Raw genomic sequence first — 20,603 nt, forward strand, 5'->3', positions numbered from 1 at the left:
CCTCCTTTTCCCCTCACATTTCCCCCTTTTTATTTTTTCTCCTCTTTTCCCCCCATTTTTCTCTTTTCATTTTCCCTTTTCCCGCCATTTTCCCACCTTTTTCCATCATTTTCCCGCCTTTTCCCTGCCACTTTTCCACCTTTTCCCCACCATTTCCCCGCCTTTTCCCACATTTTTCCCACCATTTTCCCACCATTTTTCCCGCCTTTTCCCCACCATTTTCCCACAATTTTCCTGCCATTTCCCTGCCTTTTCCCCACCATTTTCCTGCCATTTTCCCACCATTTTCCCACGGTTTTCCCCCCCTTTTTCCCCCACCATTTCCCCGTCATTTTCCCACGTTTTCCCCACCTTTTCCCGCCTTTTCCCCGCCATTTTCCCGCCATTTCCTTGCCATTTTCCCGCCTTTTCCCCTCCATTTTCCCACCATTTCCCCGTCTTTTCTGCTCCATTTTCCCACCTTTTTCCCCTCCATTTTCCCGCCATTTCCCCGCCATTTCCCCTCCATTTTCCCGCCATTTCCCCGCCTTTTTCCCGCCTTTTCCCTGCCATTTTCCCGCCTTTTCCCCGCCTTTTCTCCACCATTTCCCCACCTTTTCCCTGTCATTTCCCCACCATTTCCCCACCATTTTTCCCGCCTTTTCCCCTCCATTTCCCCACCATTTCCCCGCCTTTTCCCCGCCATTTTCCCGCCTTTTCCCCACCATTTTCCCGCCTTTCCCCACCATTTTTCCACCATTTTTCCCGCCATTTTCCCCACCATTTTTCCCGCCTTTTTCCTGCCATTTCCCCACCATTTTCCCACCATTTTTCCTGCCATTTTCCCCCACCATTTCCCCACCTTTTCCCTGCCTTTTTCCCGCCATTTCCCCACCATTTTCCCACGTTTTCACCATTTCCCTAATTTTTTCCTTATTTTTCCTCCCACATTTCCCCCTTTTTATTTTTTCTCCTTTTTTCCCCCATTTTTCTCTTTTCATTTTCCCTTTTCCCCGCCATTTTCCCACGTTTTCCCCACCTTTTTCCCGCCATTTTCCTTCCTTTTCCCCATTTCCCTAATTTTTTCCTTATTTTCCCTCCTTTTCCCCTCACACTTCCCCCCCCCATTTTTCCCTTTTCATTTTCCCTTTTCCTGCCATTTTCCCGCCATTTCCCCACCTTTTTCCCACGTTTTCCCCACCATTTTCCCACCATTTTCCTGCCATTTTCCCGCCCTTTCCCCTCCATTTTCCCACCATTTTCCTCACCATTTCCCCGCCATTTTCCCACCTTTTTCCCACCATTTCCCCGCCCTTTCCCCCCATTTTCCTTCCTTTTCCCCGCCTTTTCCCCATTTCCCTAATTTTTTCCTTATTTTCCCTCCTTTTCCCCTCACACTCCCCCCCCCATTTTTCTCTTTTCATTTTCCCGCCATTTTCCCCCTCACAACAAAACCACAGCACACCACGCCAAAACCCCCAAAAAATCCACTTTAAATCCACTTTAACTCCCCCTCATTCCAACCAAAACTCCGCCCAACCCCCGGATTTCCCGGGAAAAGCACGGAAAGTTCCGGAAGGAGTCACCGGAGCAGGCGCAGGTGCCGCAGGTGGGGCTGCACCAGTGCCCGCGGGTACGGGCGCAGTGCCAGGGACGTCACCGTGCCCTCGGGCTGCTCCCGCCACAGCCGGTGATCCAGCCCTTTGTCCTGGAGCAGCTTCACCAAATCCAGCAGGGAATTCTCATCTGGAGCCTAAAAAAAAAAAAAATTTATTTGGATTTTTCTTCATTAAAATATTCATAAATTTATGGGAATTATTCTGATTTTTTCCTCATGAAATTCACTAATATATTGAAAATTAATGGGGTTTTTCCTGCAGCGCCTGACCCAAATCCAGCAGGGAATCCTCGTCCGGAGCCTGAAGGAAAAATTAAAATTTATTTGGGTTTTTCCTCATTAAAATAGTCACAAGTTTATGGGGATTAATGGGGTTTTTTCCCGAATTTATGGGAATTTATTTGGATTTTGTGCTCCAGCCCCTTGGCCTGCAGTGCCTGACCCAGACCCAGCAGGGAATCCTCGTCTGGAGCCTGAAACAAAAAAAAAAATTATTTGGATTTTTCTTCATTAAAATATTCCAAAATTTATGGAAATTATTTGGCTTTTTTCCTCATAAAACCCATAAATTTTTGGAAATTAATGGGGTTTTTCCTCATGAAATTCCCTAAAATATTGAAAATTAATGGGGTTTTTCCTCATGAAATTCACTAAAATACTGAAAATTAATTGGATTTTTCCTGCAGCAGGTTCCCAGATCCAGCAGGGAATCCTCGTCCGGAGCCTGAAACAAAAATTAAAATTTCATTGGGGTTTTACTCATTAAAATTTATGGGAATTAATGGGGTTTTTCCTCATGAAATTCCCTAAAATATTGAAAATTAAATGGATTTTTTCCTTCAGCAACTTCGCCAGATCCAGCAGGGAATCCTCGTCTGGAGCCTGAAAAAAAAAAAATTTATTTGGATTTTTCTTCATTAAAATAGTCCCAAATTTATGGGAATTATTCTGATTTTTTTCCTCATGAAATTCACTAATATATTGAAAATTAATGGGGTTTTTCCTGCAGCGCCTGACCAAATCCAGCAGGGAATCCTCGTCCGGAGCCTGAAGGAAAAATTAAAATTTATTGGGTTTTTCCTCATTAAAATAGTCACAAGTTTATGGGATTAATGGGGTTTTTTCCCGAATTTATGGGAATTTATTTGGATTTTGTGCTCCAGCCCTTGGCCTGCAGTGCCTGACCCAGACCCAGCAGGGAATCCTCGTCCGGAGCCTAAAGAAAAAATAAAAATTTATTTGGATTTTTCTTCATTAAATATTCCAAAATTTATGGAAATTATTTGGCTTTTTTCCTCATAAAACCCATAAATTTATGGCAATTAATGGGGTTTTTCCTACAGTGCCTGACCCAAATCCAGCAGGTAATCCTCGTCCGGAGCCTGAAACAAGAATTAAAATATAATTGGGTTTTTCCTCATTAAAATAGTCACAAGTTTATGGCAATTAATGGGGTTTTTCCTCATAAAAATCCCCTAAAATATTGAAAATTAAAGGGATTTTTTTCCTTCAGCAACTTCGCCAAATCCAGCAGGGAATCCTCGTCCGGAGCCTGAAGAAAAAATAAAAATTTCATTGGGTTTTTACCCATTAAAATAGTCGCAAATTTATGGGAATTATTCTGATTTTTTCCTCATGAAATTCACTAAAATATTGAAAATTAGAGGGCATTCCTGCAGCAGGTTCCCCAGGTCCAGCAGGGAATCCTCGTCCGGAGCCTGAAGAATAAATAAAATTTAATTGGGTTTTTTCCTCATTAAAATTTATGGCAATTAATGGGGTTTTTCCTCATGAAATTCCCTAAAGTATTCAAAATTAATGGGGATTTTCTTGCAGCGCCTGACCCAAATCCAGCAGGGAATCCTCATCCGGAGCCTGAAACAAAAATTAAAATTTAATTCAGATTTTCCTCATTAAAATAGTCCCAAATTTATGGCAATTAATGAGGTTTTTCCTCATAAAAATCCAAAATATATTGAAAATTCAAGGGATTTTTCCTCATAAATTTCCCTAAAATATAGAAAATTAAAGGGATTTTTCCTGCAGCGCTGCCCAAATCCAGCAGGGAATCCTCATCTGGAGCCTAAAACAAAAATAAAAATTTATTTGGATTTTGTGCTCCAGCCCCTTGTCCTGCAGCGCCTGACGCAGAGCCAGCAGGGAATCCTCGTCCGGAGCCTGAAACAAAAACTAAAATTTCATTGGGTTTTTCCTCATTAAAATATTCCCAAATTTATGGAAATTATTCGGATTTTGTCCTCATAAAACCCATAAATTTTTAGAAATTAATGGGGTTTTTCCTCATAAAAAAATCCCAAAGTTATGGAATTAATGGGATTTTTTTCTCATTTATGGAAATTTATTTGGATTTTTCATCCGAAATAATTCCCAAATTTATGGCAAATAATGGGTTTTTCTTCATAAAAATCCCTAAAATATGAAAATCCAAGGGATTTTCCCTCATAAATTTCCCTAAAATATAGAAAATTAAAGGGATTTTTCCTGCAGCAGCTTCCCCAAATCCAGCAGGGAATCCTCGTCCGGAGCCTAAAGCAAAAATAAAAATTTATTTGGATTTTGTGCTCAATCCCTTTGTCCTGCAGCAGCTTCCCCAAATCCAGCAGGGAATTCTCATCTGGAGCCTAAAGAAAAAAAAAAATTTATTTGGATTTTTCTTCATTAAAAAAATCCCAAATTTATGGGAATTAATGGGTTTTTTTTCCTAATTTATGGAAATTTATTTGGATTTTTCCTCATGAAATTCCCTAAAATATTGAAAATTAATCGGGTTTTTCCTCATTAAAAATGTTCCAATTTTACGGAAATTAAATGGATTTTTCCTCATAAAAAAATTCCCAAATTTATGGGAATTATTCTGATTTTTTCCTCATGAAATTCACTAAAATATTGAAAATTAGAGGCATTCCTGCAGCAGGTTCCCCAGGTCCAGCAGGGAATCCTCGTCCGGAGCCTGAAACAAAAATTAAAATATAATTGGGTTTTTCCTCATTAAAATTTATGGGAATTAATGGGGGTTTTCCTCATGAAATTCCCTAAAGTATTCAAAATTAATGGGGATTTTCTTGCAGCGCCTGACCCAAATCCAGCACGGAATCCTCGTCCGGAGCCTGAAACAAAAATTAAAATTAATTGGGTTTTTTCTCATTAAAATAGTTGCAAATTTATGGCAATTAATGGGGTTTTTCTTCATAAAAATCCCTAAAATATTGAAAATCCAAGGGCTTTTTCCTCATAAATTTCCCTAAAATATTGAAAATTCAAGGGATTTTTCCTGCAGCGCCTGACCCAGATCCAGCAGGGAATCCTCATCCGGAGCCTGAAACAAAAATAAAAATTTCATTGGGTTTTTCCTCATTAAAATAGTCGCAAATTTATGGGAATTATTCTGATTTTTTCCTCATGAAATTCACTAAAATATTGAAAATTAGAGGCATTCCTGCAGCAGGTTCCCCAGGTCCAGCAGGGAATCCTCGTCCGGAGCCTGAAACAAAAATTAAATTTCATTGGATTTTTCCTCATTAAAATAGTCACAAGTTTATGGCAATTAATGGGGTTTTTCCTCATAAAAATCCCCTAAAATATTGAAAATTAAAGGGATTTTTTCCTTCAGCAACTTCGCCAAATCCAGCAGGGAATCCTCGTCCGGAGCCTGAAGAATAAAGAAAAATTTAATTGGGCTTTTCCTCATTAAAAAATTCCCAAAGTTATGGAAATTAAAGGGATTTTTGCCTCATAAAAAATTCCAAAATATATTGAAAGTTAAAGGGATTTTTCCTGCAGCGCCTGACCCAAATCCAGCAGGGAATCCTCGTCTGGAGCCTAAAGGAAAAATAAAATTAGATTAATTCAATAATTAATTCAAAATTCTGCCCAAATCAAGCAGAATTCTCATCTGGAGAAATGGGAATTCTCATCTGGAGCCTAAAACAAAAATAAAAATTTATTTGGATTTTGTGCTCCAGCCCCTGGGCCTGCAGCAGCTGACCCAAACCCAGCAGGGAATCCTCGTCTGGAGCCTGAAGGAAAAATAAAAATTTCATTGGGTTTTTCCTCATTAAAATATTAGCAAGTTTATGGGAATTATTTGGCTTTTTTCCTCATAAAACCCATAAATTTTTGGAAATTAATGGGGTTTTTCCTCATAAAAAAATCCCAAAGTTATGGGAATTAAAGGGATTTTTTTCCTCATAAAAATTCCCAAAGTTATGGAAATTAAAGGGATTTTTGCCTCATAAAAAATTCCAAAATATATTGAAAATTCAAGGGATTTTTCCTTCAGCAGCTTCCCCAAATCCAGCAGGGAATTCTTATCTGGAGCCTAAAACAAAAAAAAAAAAAATTATTTGGATTTTTCTCATTAAAAAATTCCAATTTTATGGAAATTAATGGGATTTTTGCCTCATTAAAAATTCCAAAAATATGGAAAATTAATGAGATTTTTTCATAATTTATGGAAACTTATTTCGATTTTTCCTTATAAAAATTTTCGAAATTTTTGGAAATTAAAGGGATTTTTTCCTCATGAAAAATTCCCTAAAATATTGAAAATTAATGGGGTTTTTCCTCATAAAAAAATCCCGAAGCTATGGAAATTAGTAAGATTTTTTTTTTATAATTTATGGAAATTATTTGGACTTTTCCTCATGAAAAATTCGAAAAAATATTGAAAATTAATGGGGTTTTTCCTAATAAAAATTATCCACGTTTATGGAAATTAACTGGATTTTTATCTCATAAAAAATTCCTGAATTTATGGAAATTAAAAGGATTTTTCCTACATTAAAAATTTCCCTAAAATCTTGAAAATTAATGGGGTTTTTCCTCATAAACCTCCCCCCAGGTTTATGGAAATTAATGTGATTTTTAACTAATTTAAAAATCCCTAAATTTATGGAAATTAATGAGGTTTTTTTCCTCATGAAAATTTCCCAAATTTATGGAAAATCAAAGGCATTTTTTCCTCATTAAAAAATCCCCAAATTTATGGAAAAATAATGGGATTTTTTTTTTCCTCATTAAAAAACTTTGAAATTCATGGACATTAATGGGATTTTTTTTCCTTTTCCATCCCCGTTTTCATTCAAAATTTAGTGAGGGAATTATTCTTAATTTTATGAGGAAATTATTTCGAATTTCATGAGGAATTATTCAGATTTTTATCAGGGAATTGTTCCATATATCGTGAGGAAATTATTCAGAATTTCGTGAGGGAAATTATTCTGAATTTCATGAGGAAATCTTTCAAATTTCATGAAGGAATTATTCCGAAGATCATGAGGAAATATTCAGATTTTTATCAGGAAATTATTCCAAATTTAGTGAGGAATTGTTCCGAATTTCATGAGGAAATATTCCGAATATAGTGAGGAAATTATTCAGAATTTCATGAGGGAATTATTCTGAATTTAGTGAGGAAATATTCAGAATTTCATGAGGGAATTATTCTAAATTTCATGAGGAAATCTTTCAAATTTCATGAAGGAATTATTCCGAAGATCATGAAGAAATATTCAGATTTTTATCAGGAAATTATTCCAATTTTTATGAGGGAATTTTTCCGAATTTCATGAGGAAATCTTTCAAATTTCATGAAGGAGTTAGTCCGAATATCATGAAGAAATATTCAGATTTTTATCAGGAAATTATTCAGAATTTTAGGGGAATTATTCTGAATTTTATGAGGGAATTATTCAGAATTTAGTGAGGAAATATTCCAAATATCATGAAGGAATTATTCCGAATTCCATGAGGAAATCTTTCAAATTTCATGAAGGAATTATTATTTCCCAATTTTATGAGGAAATTATTCCAAATTCCATGAGAAAATTATTCCAAATTCCACTAAGAAATTATTCCGAATTTAGGGAGCGCATTATTCAGAATTTCATGAGAGAATTATTCCGAATTTAGTGAGGGATTTATTCTGAATTTTATGAGGAAATTATTCAGAATTTCATGAAGGAATTATTCCGAATTTTAGGAGGGAATTATTCAGAATTTCATGAGGGAATTACTCGGAATTCCATGAGGAAATAGTCCAAATTCCATTAAAGAATTATTCCGAATTTAGTGAGGGAATTATTCTGATTTTAATAAGGAATTATTCAGAATGTAGTGAGGGAATATTCCAAACAGAATTATGCTGAATTCCATGAGGGAATTATTCAGAATTCCACGGGGAAATATTCCAAATTTCACGAGGGAATTATTCCAAGTTCCATGAGGAGTTATTCATAATTTTTTTAGGAATTATTCCGAATTCCATGAGGAAATACTCCAAATTTCATGAAGGAATTATACCAAATATAGTGAGGAAATTATTCAGAATTTCATAAGGGAATTATTCCAAATTTCATTCATGAAGGAATTATTCCGAATGCCATGAGGAAATTTTTCAGAATTTTATGAGGGAATTATTTCGAATTTCATGAGGGAAATATTCCGAATTTAGTGATGGAATTATTCCGAATTTAGTGAGGGATATATTCCGAATTTCATGAGAAAATTATTCCCCAAATCCAATTAAATTCTCCCAGAAATTCCGGCTCCTCCTCTCCCCGGCACAGCCCGACCCCCCCGGGCTTCCTCCTCCTCTCAGCGACCCCAGAATCTCCACTTCATCCCAAACTGACAATTCCCACCTTTTTTAACACAAAAACATCCCAAAAATTCCCAATTTTCAAAAAAATTTCCTGATTTTCCCCCCAAAAAATCCCGATTTCCTCCAAAAATTCTGATTTTCCCTCACGCCGCCATTGCCCCCCCCAACATGGCGGCGGCTCTCCCCTCAGCGCGGCGCTCCCATCATGCCCCGCGGCGCCGCCATTACCTCCAGCACCACCGTTGTCATGGCGTCGCCCTGCTCCAGGTACGCGCCGGTGTCGGGATGCTCCCGGTAACCGTGAACGGCCGCCAGCGCGGCGTGACAGCCCTGAGCCACCACGGCACCGAGCGGCCACGAGAGGGGAGGCCGCGCCAGATCCCCGCGGAGCACCACGTACTGCACCAGCGCCGCCGCCATGTTGCTGTACGGAACCGCGCGGGCTGCCGGGATTCAGCGGGAAGTGAAGCAGACAGGGCTCCGCCATCTTGGTGTGCAGAACGGAGGGCGGCGTGATGACGCACTTCCGGCGGCGCTGAGGCGGGAAAGTTGAGGTGAGCGCGGAGCCCTCAGGGAGGGATTTGGGGTCCCGGGGGTTTTTGGGGAATTTTTTTAGGATTTTTTTAGGATTTTTTTGGGATAATTCTTTAGGATCGTCTCTAAATCGCTCTCTTGGGATTCGCTGGAAGTTTTGGGGTCATTTATGGCACCTTTGAGGGTTGTCCGGGTTCCGTTCCTTGGGATCGTCCCTGTCCTCAGTTTGGCATCGTCCCGGTCACTTTCCCGCCATTTTTTCCACCAAAATCCATAAATTATCACTTGTTTTCCTCATAAAATCCCCACATTTATGGAAATTATTGGGATTTTTCCTCATTAAAATCCGAAAGGTTATGGAAATTAACGGGACTTTTTTTCCTCATTACAAATTCCCACATTTATGGAAAAATAATGGAGTTTTTACCTCATAAAAAATTCCCAATTTGATGGAAATGAATGGGATTTTTACCTCATTTAAAAATTCCCAAATTTATGGAAATTAATGACATTTTTTCCTCATTAAAATTTCCCAAATTTATGGAAATTAATGGGATTTTTTCCTCATTAAAAATCCCCAAATTTATGGAAAGTAATGTAATTTTTCCTCATTAAAAATTCCCATTTTAATGGAAATTAATGGGTTTTTCCCTCATAAAACCCCCAAATTTGTGGATATTTTTTAAATTCTTTCTCATAAACAATTCCAAAGTTTGTGAAAATTATTGGGATTTTTCCTCATTAAAAATTCCCCAAATTATGGAAAATTAACGAGCATTTGTCCCTTTTCCATCCCTGTTTTCCTCATTAAAAAATTCCCTTAAATATTAAAAATTAATGGGATTTTTTCCATTCCAATCCTCCTTTTCTTCATTAAAAATTCCCCAAATTTAAGGAAAATTAAGGGAATTTTACCTCATAAAAATTCACTACAATATTGAAAAATAACGGGATTTGTTTCCATTTCCATCCTCGTTTTCCTCATTAAAAATCCCCATATTTATGGAAATTATTGTGATTTTTACCTCATTAAAAATCCCCAAATTTATGGAAAGCAATGGGATTTTTTTTCTTTATTTATGGAAATCATTTAGATTTTTGCTCATTAAAAAATTCCCAAATTTATGGAAATTAACTGGATTTTTTCCTCATTAAAAAATCTCCAAATTTATTGAAATTAACAGGATTTTTACCTCATAAAAATTCCCAAATTGATTGAAATTAATAAGATGTTTTCCTCACAAAAATGCCCAAATTTATGGAAATTAAAGGGAATTTTTCTTTATTATTAATAAAATTCCCATATTTATGGAGATTATTGTGATTTTTTACCTCATTAAAAATGCCCAAATTTATGGAAATTAATGGGATTTTTCCTCATTTAAAAAATCCCAAATTTATGGAAATTAATGGAATTTTTTCCTCATTAAAAAATCCCAAATTTAAGGAAAATTAATGGAATTTTACCTCATAAAAATTCACTAAAATATTGAAAAATAATGGGATTTATTTCCATTTCCATCCTCGTTTTCCTCATTAAAAAATTCCCTAATCTATGGAAAGTAATGGGATTTTTTTCTCATTAAATATAACCAAATTTATGAAAATTAATGGGATTTTTTCCTCATAAAAATCCCCAAATATATTGAAAATTAATTGGGTTTTTTTTTTCCATTCCCATCCCCATTTTACCCATTAAAAATCCCCAAATTTATGGAAAATAATGGGATTTTCACCTCATTAAAAATCCCCAAATTTATGGAAAATAATGGGATTTTTTCTCATTAAAAATAACCAAATTTATGGAAATTAATATGACTTTTCGTCATTAAAAAATCCCCAAATTTTTGGAAAGTAATGGGATTTTTTCCTCAATAAAAATTCCCAAATTTATGGAAAGTAATGAGATTTTTTCTAATTTATGGAAATTATTTAGATTGTTGTTTATTAAAGAAATGCCCAGATTTATGGAAATTAATGGGACTTTTTACATCATAAAAACTCCCAAATGTCTGGAAATTAATTGGATTTTTTTCCCTTTCCATCCCCATTTTCCCCATTAGAAAATTCCCAAATTTATGCGAAAAAATGGGAATTTTCCTTCATGAAAAACCCCCAAATTTTTCCCATTCCCATCCCTATTTTTCTCATTTAAAATTCCCAAAATTATGGAAATTAATGGGATTTTTACCTCATTAAAAATCCGCAATTTTCTGGAGAATTAATTGGATATTTTACTCATTAAAAATTCCCAATTTTATTGAAATGAACAGGATTCTTACCTCATTAAAAATTCCCTAAAATATTGAAAATTAATTGGATTTTTTCCATTCCCATCCTTGCTTTCCTCATAAAATCCCCAAATTTATGGAAAAATAATGGGATTTTTCCTCATTAAAAATTTCCAAACTTATGTAAAATTAATGAGATTTTTTTCCTCATTTATGGAAATTATTTGGATTTTTTTTTTCATTAAATAAAATCCCAAATTTATTGGAATTGCAGGATTTTTTCCTTATTAAAAAACCCAAATTTCTGAAAATTAATTGAAATTTTTCCATTTTTCCAGCCCCAAATCCTTGGGATGGATCCTGGAGAAGAGGAGCAGGAAAATGAAGAGGAAATGGAATTTTCACAGGGTGAGTTCCCAAATTTTCCCAAATTTCCCCTTTCTGTGCAGGAATTCTCCCTAAAATTCCTAAAATTCTGAATCCTTCCCCTAAAACCCCAAAATTCCCAAATTCCTTCCAAAATTCTCCCCAAAAGTCTCAAATTCCTTCCAAAATTCTCCCCAAAATTCCTGAATTTCCTCCAAAAATTCCCCAAAATTCTTCTCTGAATTCTTTAAAAAATTCCCCAAATTCTTCATAAAATTCACTGCAAAATCCCTGAATTTCTTCCCAAAATTCCCAATTTCTCTCCCAAATTTCCTCTCAAAATTCTCTGAAAAATCCCTGAATTTCTTCACAAAATTCCAAATTTCTCTCCCAAATTTGCTCTCAAAAAATCCCCAAATTCTTCACAAAATTCTCTGAAAAATCCCTGAATTTCTTCCTAAAATTCCTCCTCAAAATCCCTGAATTTCTTCCAAAAATTTCAAATTCTCTCCCAAATTTCCTCCCCAAAATCACCAAATTCTTCCCAAAGTTCCCCAAATTCTTGCCAAAATTCACAATTTTTTTCCAGAATTCCTCCCAGAATTCCTCCCAAAATTCCTGAATTTCCTCCAAAAATTCCCCAAATTCTTCACCATTTTCTCCCCAAATTTCTTCCCTGAATTCTTTAAAAAATTCCCCAAATTCTTCACAAAATTCGCTGCAAAAATCCCTGAATTTCTTCACAAAATTCCCCAATTTCTCTCCCAAATTTCCTCCAAAAATCCCCAAATTCTTCACGAAATTCCCCCAAAATCTCTGAATTTCTTCCTAAAATTCCTCCTCAAAATCCCTGAATTTCTTCACAAAATTCCCAATTCTCTCCCAAATTTCTCCTGAAATTCCTCCCCAAAATTCTTCCAAAATTATTTAAAAATTTCCCCAAATTCCTCCCTAAAATCCTGGAATTCTTCTGAAAATTCCCCAATTTTTTTTCCTGAAATCCTCAAAATTTTTCCAAAAATCTCCAACTTTGTCTTAAACTTCCCAAAATCCCCCAAATTCTTGCTACAATTCACAAATTCCTTCCAAATTTTCCCAAATTCCTTCCAAAAATCCCCAAATTCTTCCCAAAATTCCCAAATTTTCCCAGAAATTCTTTCCCAAAATTCTTTTTCAAAAATCCCCAAATTCTTCCCCAGGACCCCCCAAAATTTCCACATTTTTCCCAAATTCCTCCCAAAATTCCGACCTGAAATTCCCAATTTCTTTCTTAAATCCTTGACTTTTCTCTAAATTCCTCCCAAAATCCTTGAAATTCCTCCCAAAATTTTCCCTAAAATCCCCAAATTTCTTCCTAAAATCCCCAATTTTCTCTCAATTCCTCCTGAAAATCCCTAATTTCTTCCCAAAATCCCCAAATTTCTTCCAAAATTCCTGAATTTTCCCCATTTTCCTTCTCAAAATTTCTCCTAAAATTCTCCCAAAATTTTCCCTTAAATTCTCCCAAATTTCTTCCTAAAATCCCCAAATTTCTTCCTAAAATCCCCAAATTTTCTCTCAATTCCTCCTGAAAATCCCAAATTTCTTCCCAAAATCCCCAAATAATCTCAGAAATCCCAAATTCCTTCCCAAAATCCCCAAAAAAATCCCAAATTCCTTCCCAAAAATCCCCAAATTCTTCCCAAAATTGTCCCAAAATTCCCAAATTTTTCCATTTCCCTTCTCAAAATTTCTCCTCAAATCTCCCAAAATTTTCCCGTAAATTCTCACAAATTTCTTCCTAAAATCCCCAAATTTCTTCCTAAAATCCCCAAATTTTCTCTCAATTCCTCCTGAAAATCCCAAATTTCTTCCTAAAATCCCCAAATTTTCTCTCAATTCCTCCTGAATTAATCCCAAAATCCTTCCTGAAATTCCTCCTAAAATTCTTCACCAAAATTCCCAAAGTTCTTCCCAAAGTTCTTCCCAAAATCTTCCCAAAGCCTCCCCAAAATCCATCCTAAAATTCCCAAATTTCTTCCCAAAATCCCCAAATTCCTTCCCACAATCCCCAATTATCCCAAAAAATCCCCAAAATCCCTGAATTTTCCCCATTTCCAGGGTTCTGTCCCACCTGGAGCTCTGTGAGCGGGGCCGGGCGCTTCCTGCCCATGCAGGGATTCTGCCCAAACTCTCACATTGCTCCCCAAATCCCTCCCCAAATCCCCAAAAATCCTCAAAAATCCCAAATTCATTCCCAAAATTCCCAAATTCATTCCAAAATCCATATTTCTCCCCAAAATCCCCATTTTTCCCCCATTTCCCTGTCCCAGCTGTGGCAGCTGCAGCTCCTCAGTTCCTGCCCATGCAGGGATCCTGCCCAAACTCTCACATTGCTCCCCAAATCCCTCCCCAAATCCCCAAAAATCCCCAAATTCATTCCCAAAATTCCCAAATTCATTCCCAAAATCCCAATTTTCTCCCCAAAATCCCATTTTTTCCCCCATTTCCCTGTCCCAGCTGTGGCAGCTGCAGCTCCTCAGTTCCTGCCCATGCAGGGATCCTGCCCAAACTCTCACATTGCTCCCCAAATTCCTCCCCAAATCCCAAAAAATCCTCAAAAATCCCAAATTCATTCCCCAAAATTCCCAAATTCATTCCCAAAATCCCATATTTCTCCCCAAAATCCCCATTTTTCCCCCATTTCCCTGTCCCAGCTGTGGCAGCTGCAGCTCCTCCTCAGTTCCTGCCCATGCAGGGATTCTGCCCAAACTCTCCCCAAATTCCTCCTAAATCCCCAAACTCCTCCTAAAATGCTTCCAAACCCCCAAATGCTTCCCAAAATTGTCCCAAAATTCCCAAAATTCCCAAATTTTCCTTCTCAAAATTTCTCCTAAAATTCTCCCAAAATTTTCCCTTAAATTCTCCCAAATTTCTTCCTAAAATCCCCAAATTTCTTCCTAAAATCCCCAAATTTTCGCTAAATTCCTCCTGAAAACCCCTAATTTCTTCCCAAAATCCCCAAATAATCTCAGAAATCCCAAATTCCTTTCCAAAATCCCCAAAAAAAATCCCAAATTCCTTCCCAAAAATCCCCAAATTTCTCCCCAAAATCCCAATTTTCCCCAAATTCCCATTTTTCAGGTGCCCAAACTCTGCCTCCAATTCCTGCAAAATTTCCAAACTCCTCCCAAAATGCTTCCAAAATTCTTCCCAAAATTCCCAAATTTTCCCATTTTCCTTCCAAAGTTCTTCCCTAAATCCCCAAATTCTTTCTCAAAATTCTTCCCAAATTTCTCTCCAAAAATCCCCAAATTCTTCCCAAAACTCCTCCCAAAATTCTTTCAGAATTCCCAAATTTCTTCCTTTCCAAAATCCCCAAGAATTCCCTGAATTTCTCCTCAAATTCCCAAATTTCTCCCTGAATTCCTCCCCAAAATTCCATGAGCTTCTCCCAAAATTTCCACATTTTCCCAAATTCCTCCCAAAACTCCTCCCAAATTCTTCTCAAAATTCCCAAATTTCTTCCAGAAATCCCAAATTTCTTCCTAAATTCCCCAAATTTCTTCCCAAAATCCCAACTTTCCCCAAATTCCCATTTTTCAGGTGCCCAAACTCTCCCTCCAATTCCTCCAAAATCCCCAAACTCCTCCTAAAATGCTTCCAAAGTCTTCCAAAAATTGTCCCAAAATTCCCAAATTTTCCCATATTCCTTCTCAAAATTTCTCCTAAATTCTCCCTAAATTTTCCCTTAAATTCTCCCAAATTTCTTCCTAAAATCCCCAAATTTCTTCCTAAAATCCCCAAATTTTCTCTCAATTCCTCCTGAAAATCCCAAATTTCTTCCCAAAATCCCCAAATAATGTCAGAAATTCCAAATTCCTTCCCAAAATCCCCAAAAAATCCCCAAATTCCTTCCCAAAAATCCCCAAATTTCTCCCCAAAATCCCAATTTCCCCAAATTCCCATTTTTCGGGTGCCCAAACTCTCCCTCCAATTCCTCCAAAATCCCCAAACTCCTCCTAAAATGCTTCCAAAATCTCCAAATTCTTCCCAAAATTGTCCCAAAATTCCCAAATTTTCCTTCTCAAAATTTCTCCTAAAATTCTCCCAAAATTTTCCCGTAAATTCTCCCAACTTTCTTCCTAAAATCCCCAAATTTTCTTCCTAAAATCCCCAAATTTTCTCTCAATTCCTCCTAAAAATCCCAAATTTCTTCCCAAAATCCCCAAATTTCTTCCCAAAATTCCTGAATTTTTCCCATTTTCCATCTCAAAATTTCTCCTAAAATTCTCCCAAAGTTTTCCCTTAAATTCTCCCAAATTTCTTCCTAAAATCCCCAAATTTTCTCTCAATTCCTCCTGAAAACCCCAAATTTCTCCCCAAATTTCCCAATTTTCCCCAAATTCCCATTTTTCAGGTGCCCAAACTCTCCCTCCAATTCCTCCAAAATCCCCAAATTCCTCCCAAAATGCTTCCAAACCCCCAAAATCTTCCCAAAATTCTCCCAAAATTCCCAAATTTTCCCATTTTCCTTCTCAAAATTTCTCCTGAAATTCTCCCAAATTTTCCCTTAAATTCTCCCAAATTTCTTCCCCAAATCCCCAAATTTCTTCCTAAAATCCCCAAATTTCTTCCTAAAATCCCCAAATTTTCGCTAAATTCCTCCTGAAAATCCCAAATTTCTTCCCAAAATCCCCAAATAATGTCAGAAATCTCAAATTCCTTTCCAAAATCCCTAAAAAAATCCCAAATTCCACCTGAAAATCCCAAATTTCTTCCCAAATTCCCCCAATTTTCCCCAAATTCCCATTTTTCAGGTGCCCAAACTCTCCCCAAATTCCTCCAAAATTCCCAAATTTCTCCTAAAATGCTTCCAAACCCCCAAATGCTTCCCAAAATTGTCCCAAAATTCCCAAATTTTCCTTCTCAAAATTTCTCCTAAAATTCTCCCAAAATTTTCCCTTAAATTCTCCCAACTTTCTTCCTAAAATCCCCAAATTTCTTCCTAAAATCCCCAAATTTGTTCCTAAAATCCCCAAATTTGTTCCTAAAATCCCCAAATTTTCTCTCAATTCCTCCTGAAAATCCCAAATTCCTTCCCACAATCCCAATTATCCCAAAAAATCCCAAATTCCCGAATTTTCCCCATTTTCAGGGGTTCTGTCCCACCTGGAGCTCTGTGAGCGGGGCCGGGCGCTCCCTGCCCATGCAGGGATTCTGCCCAAACTCTCACATTGCTCCCCAAATATCCCAAAAAATCCCCAAAAAATCCCAAATTCATTCCCAAAATCCCCAAATTTCTTCCCAAAATCCCAAATTTCTCCCCAAAATCCCAAATTTCTCCCCAAAATCCCCATTTTCCCCCATTTCCCTGTCCCAGCTGTGGCAGCTGCAGCTCCTCAGTTCCTGCCCTTGCAGGGATTCTGCCCAAACTCTCCCCAAATTCCAAAAAAATCCCCAAAAATCCCAAAAAAATCCCAAATTCCTTCCCACCATCCCCAATTATCCCAAAAAATCCCCAAAATCCCGAATTTTCCCCATTTTCAGGAGTCTGTCCCACCTGGAGCTCTGTGAGCGGGGCCGGGCGCTTCCTGCCCATGCAGGGATTCTGCCCAAACTCTCACATTGCTGCCCAAATTCCTTCCCAAAATCCCAAAAAAATCCCCAAAAATCCCAAATTCCTTCCCAAAATCCCCAAATTTCTCCCCAAAATCCCAAATTTCTCCCAAATTCCCAAATTTCTCCCCAAAATCCCAAATTTCTCCCCAAAATCCCCATTTTTCCCCCATTTCCCTGTCCCCAGCTGTGGCAGCTGCAGCTCCTCAGTTCCTGCCCATGCAGGGATTCTGCCCAAACTCTCCCCAAATTCCTCCAAAACCCCCAAACTCCTCCCAAAATGCTTCCAAACCCCAAATTCTTCCCAAAATTGTCCCAAAACTCCCAAATTTTCCTTCTCAAAATTTCTCCTAAAATTCTCCCAAAATTTTCCCGTAAATTCTCCCAACTTTCTTCCTAAAATCCCCAAATTTCTTCCTAAAATCCCCAAATTTTCGCTCAATTCCTCCTGAAAATCCCAAATTTCTTCCCAAAATCCCAAATTCCTTCCCACAATCCCCAATTATCCCAAAAAATCCCCAAAATCCCGAATTTTCCCCATTTCCAGGGGTTCTGTCCCACCTGGAGCTCTGGGAGCGGGCCGGGCGCTTCCTGCCCATGCAGGGATTCTGCCCAAACTCTCACATTGCTCCCCAAATCCCTCCCCAAATCCCCAAAAAAATCCCCAAAAATCCTAAATTTCTCCCCAAAATCCCCAAATTTCTCCCCAAAATCCCAAATTTCTCCCCAAAATCCCCATTTTTCCCCCATTTCCCTGTCCCAGCTGTGGCAGCTGCAGCTCCTCAGTTCCTGCCCTTGCAGGGATTCTGCCCAAACTCTCCCCAAATTCCTCCCCAAATTCCTCCCCAAATTCCTCCCCAAATCCCCAAAAATCCCCCAAAAAATCCCAAATTCATTCCCAAAATCCCCAAATTCCTTCCCACAATCCCCAATTATCCAAAAAATCCCCAAAATCCCGAATTTTTCCCCATTTTCAGGAGTTCTGTCCCACCTGGATCTCCATGAGCGGGGCCGGGCTGGGCAGCGCCACAATTCCTGCCCATGCAGGATCCTGCCCAAATTCCTGCCCAAATTCCTTCCCAAAACCCCCAAAAATCCCCGAATTTTCCCCAAATTCCTTCCCAAAACCCCCAAAAATCCCCGAATTTTCCCCAAATTCCTTCCCAAAACCCCTGAATTTCCCCAAAATTCCCGAATTTCCCCATTTTCCAGGAGTTCTGTCCCACCTGGAGTCCCTGGAGCGCCGTGAGCGGGCCGGGCTGGGCAGCGCCACAATTCCTGCCCATGCAGGGATCCTGCCCAAATTCTCACATTGCTCCCCAAATTCCTCCCCAAATCCCCAAAAAATCCCCCAAAAATCCCCAAAAAATCCCAAATTCCTTCCCACAATCCCCAATTATCCCAAAAAAATCCCCAAATTCCCGAATTTTCCCCATTCCAGGGGTTCTGTCCCACCTGGAGTCCCTGGAGCTCCCAGAGCGGGGCCGGGCTGGGCAGCGCCACAATTCCTGCCCATGCAGGGATCCTGCCCAAATTCCTGCCCAAATTCCTTCCCAAGACCCCCAAAATCCCTGAATTTCCCCAAAAATCCCCAATTTTCCCCAAAATTCCCCATTTTTTCCCCCATTTTCCAGGAGTTCTGTCCCACCTGGAGCTCTGTGAGCGGGGCCGGGCGCTTCCTGCCCATGCAGGGATCCTGCCCAAACTCTCACATTGCTCCCCAAATTCCTCCCCAAATCCCCAAAAATCCCCCAAAAAATCCCAAAATTCCCAAATTCCTTCCCACAATCCCAAATTTCTCCCAAAATCCCAAATTTCTCCCCACAATCCCCATTTTTCCCCCATTTCCCTGTCCCAGCTGTGGCAGCTGCAGCTCCTCAGTTCCTGCCCATGCAGGGATTCTGCCCAAACTCTCACATTGCTCCCCAAATTCCTCCCCAAATCCCAAAAAATCCCCAAAAAATCCCAAAAAAATCCAAATTCCTTCCCACAATCCCCAATTATCCAAAAAAGTCCCCAAAATCCCGAATTTTCCCCATTTTCCAGGGGTTCTGTCCCACCTGGAGCTCTGTGAGCGGGGCCGGCGCTTCCTGCCCATGCAGGGATTCTGCCCAAACTCTCACATTGCTCCCCAAATTCCTCCCCAAATCCCCAAAAAAATCCCCAAAAATCCTAAATTTCTCCCCAAAATCCCCAAATTTCTCCCCAAAATCCCAAATTTCTCCCCAAAATCCCCATTTTTTCCCCCATTTCCCTGTCCCAGCTGTGGCAGCTGCAGCTCCTCAGTTCCTGCCCGTGCAGGGATTCTGCCCAAACTCTCCCCAAATTCCTCCAAAATCCCCAAACTCCTCCTAAAATGCTTCCAAATTCTTCCCAAAATTGTCCCAAAATTCCCAAATTTTCCTTCTCAAAATTTCTCCTAAAATTCTCCCAAAATTTTCCCTTAAATTCTCCCAAATTTCTTCCTAAAATCCACAAATTTCTTCCAAAAATCCCCAAATTTCTTCCTAAAATCCCCAAATTTTCTCTCAATTCCTCCTGAAAAATCCCAAATTTCTTCCCAAAATCCCCAAATTCCTTCCCACAATCCCCAATTATCCCAAAAAAATCCCAAAATCCCGAATTTTCCCCATTTTTCAGGAGTTCTGTCCCACCTGGAGCTCTGGGAGCGGGGCCGGGCGCTTCCTGCCCATGCAGGGATTCTGCCCAAACTCTCACATTGCTCCCCAAATTCCTCCCTAAATCCCCAAAAAATCCCAAATTCCTTCCCAAAATTCCCAAAAATCCAAATTCCTTCCCAAAAATCCCAAATTTCTCCCCAAAATCCCAAATTTCTCCCCAAAATCCCAAATTTCTCCCCAAAATCCCCATTTTTCCCCCATTTCCCTGTCCCAGCTGTGGCAGCTGCAGCTCCTCAGTTCCTGCCCATGCAGGGATTCTGCCCAAACTCTCCCCAAATTCCTCCAAAATCCCCAAACTCCTCCCAAAATGCTTCCAAACCCCCAAATGCTTCCCAAAATTCTCCCCAAAACTCCCAAATTTTCCTTCTCAAAATTTCTCCTAAAATTCTCCCAAAATTTTCCCTTAAATTCTCCCAAATTTCTTCCTAAATTCCCCAAATTTCTTCCTAAAATCCCCAAATTTCTTCCTAAAATCCCCAAATTTTCGCTAAATTCCTCCTGAAAATCCCAAATTTCTTCCCAAAATCCCCAAATATCTTCCCAAATTTCCCATTTTTCCCATTTCCAGGGGTTCTGTCCCAGCTGGAGTGGCTGGAGCGCCGGGAGCGGGTCGGGGCGGCGCAGAGGGAGCGTCGGGAGCGGCGCCGGGAGCGCTCCCAAATCCTGAGAGCCAAAATCCGGGAGCTGAGGGAGCTCAGGGACGGCCTGAGGGGGAGACTGGAGAGGCTGGTGAGAGGGGCACGGGTTGGCCCTGAATTGTAACAAAATTGTACCAAAATTGTACCAAAGTTACCCCAAAATTATCCCAAAGTTGTCCCAGAATTGTCCCAAAATTGTCCCAGAATTGTCCCAAAATTATCCCAAAATTACCCCAGAATTGTTCCAAAATTGTCCCAGAATCGTCCCAAAATTGTTCCAAAATTGTCCCAAAATTGCCTCAAAGTTATCGCAGAATTATCCCAAAATTTTCCCAA

The 20,603-nt window shown here is 38.9% G+C and overlaps 1 protein-coding gene and 1 long non-coding RNA gene across 3 annotated transcripts; one reads left to right on the top strand and one right to left on the bottom strand.

The window, feature by feature from the left end:
- Positions 1 to 1,455: 1,455 nt before the first annotated feature.
- On the bottom strand, positions 1,456 to 8,639 carry PTRHD1 (peptidyl-tRNA hydrolase domain containing 1). Of its 2 annotated transcripts, none has more exons than XM_074536437.1 (2): positions 8,448 to 8,639; positions 1,456 to 1,732 (listed from the first exon to the last, which is right to left on the bottom strand). In XM_074536437.1, exons 1-2 carry the CDS (start codon positions 8,637 to 8,639, stop codon positions 1,562 to 1,564), a joined length of 363 nt encoding a protein of 120 aa, XP_074392538.1. In that variant the 3' UTR covers positions 1,456 to 1,561. The 2 variants fall into 2 exon arrangements, with proteins under 2 accessions (XP_074392538.1, XP_074392539.1); XM_074536438.1 differs by lacking the exon at positions 1,456 to 1,732 and adding an exon at positions 2,345 to 2,479.
- On the top strand, positions 8,636 to 20,364 carry LOC141728427 (uncharacterized). The gene is made up of 3 exons (XR_012579320.1): positions 8,636 to 8,773; positions 11,323 to 11,392; positions 20,198 to 20,364. It is a non-coding gene; the product is annotated as an uncharacterized LOC141728427 (long non-coding RNA).
- Positions 20,365 to 20,603: the final 239 nt, after the last annotated feature.

This window comes from Zonotrichia albicollis, chromosome 3 (assembly GCF_047830755.1).
Source record: "Zonotrichia albicollis isolate bZonAlb1 chromosome 3, bZonAlb1.hap1, whole genome shotgun sequence".
In the NCBI taxonomy this organism is placed as follows: Eukaryota; Metazoa; Chordata; class Aves; order Passeriformes; family Passerellidae; genus Zonotrichia; species Zonotrichia albicollis.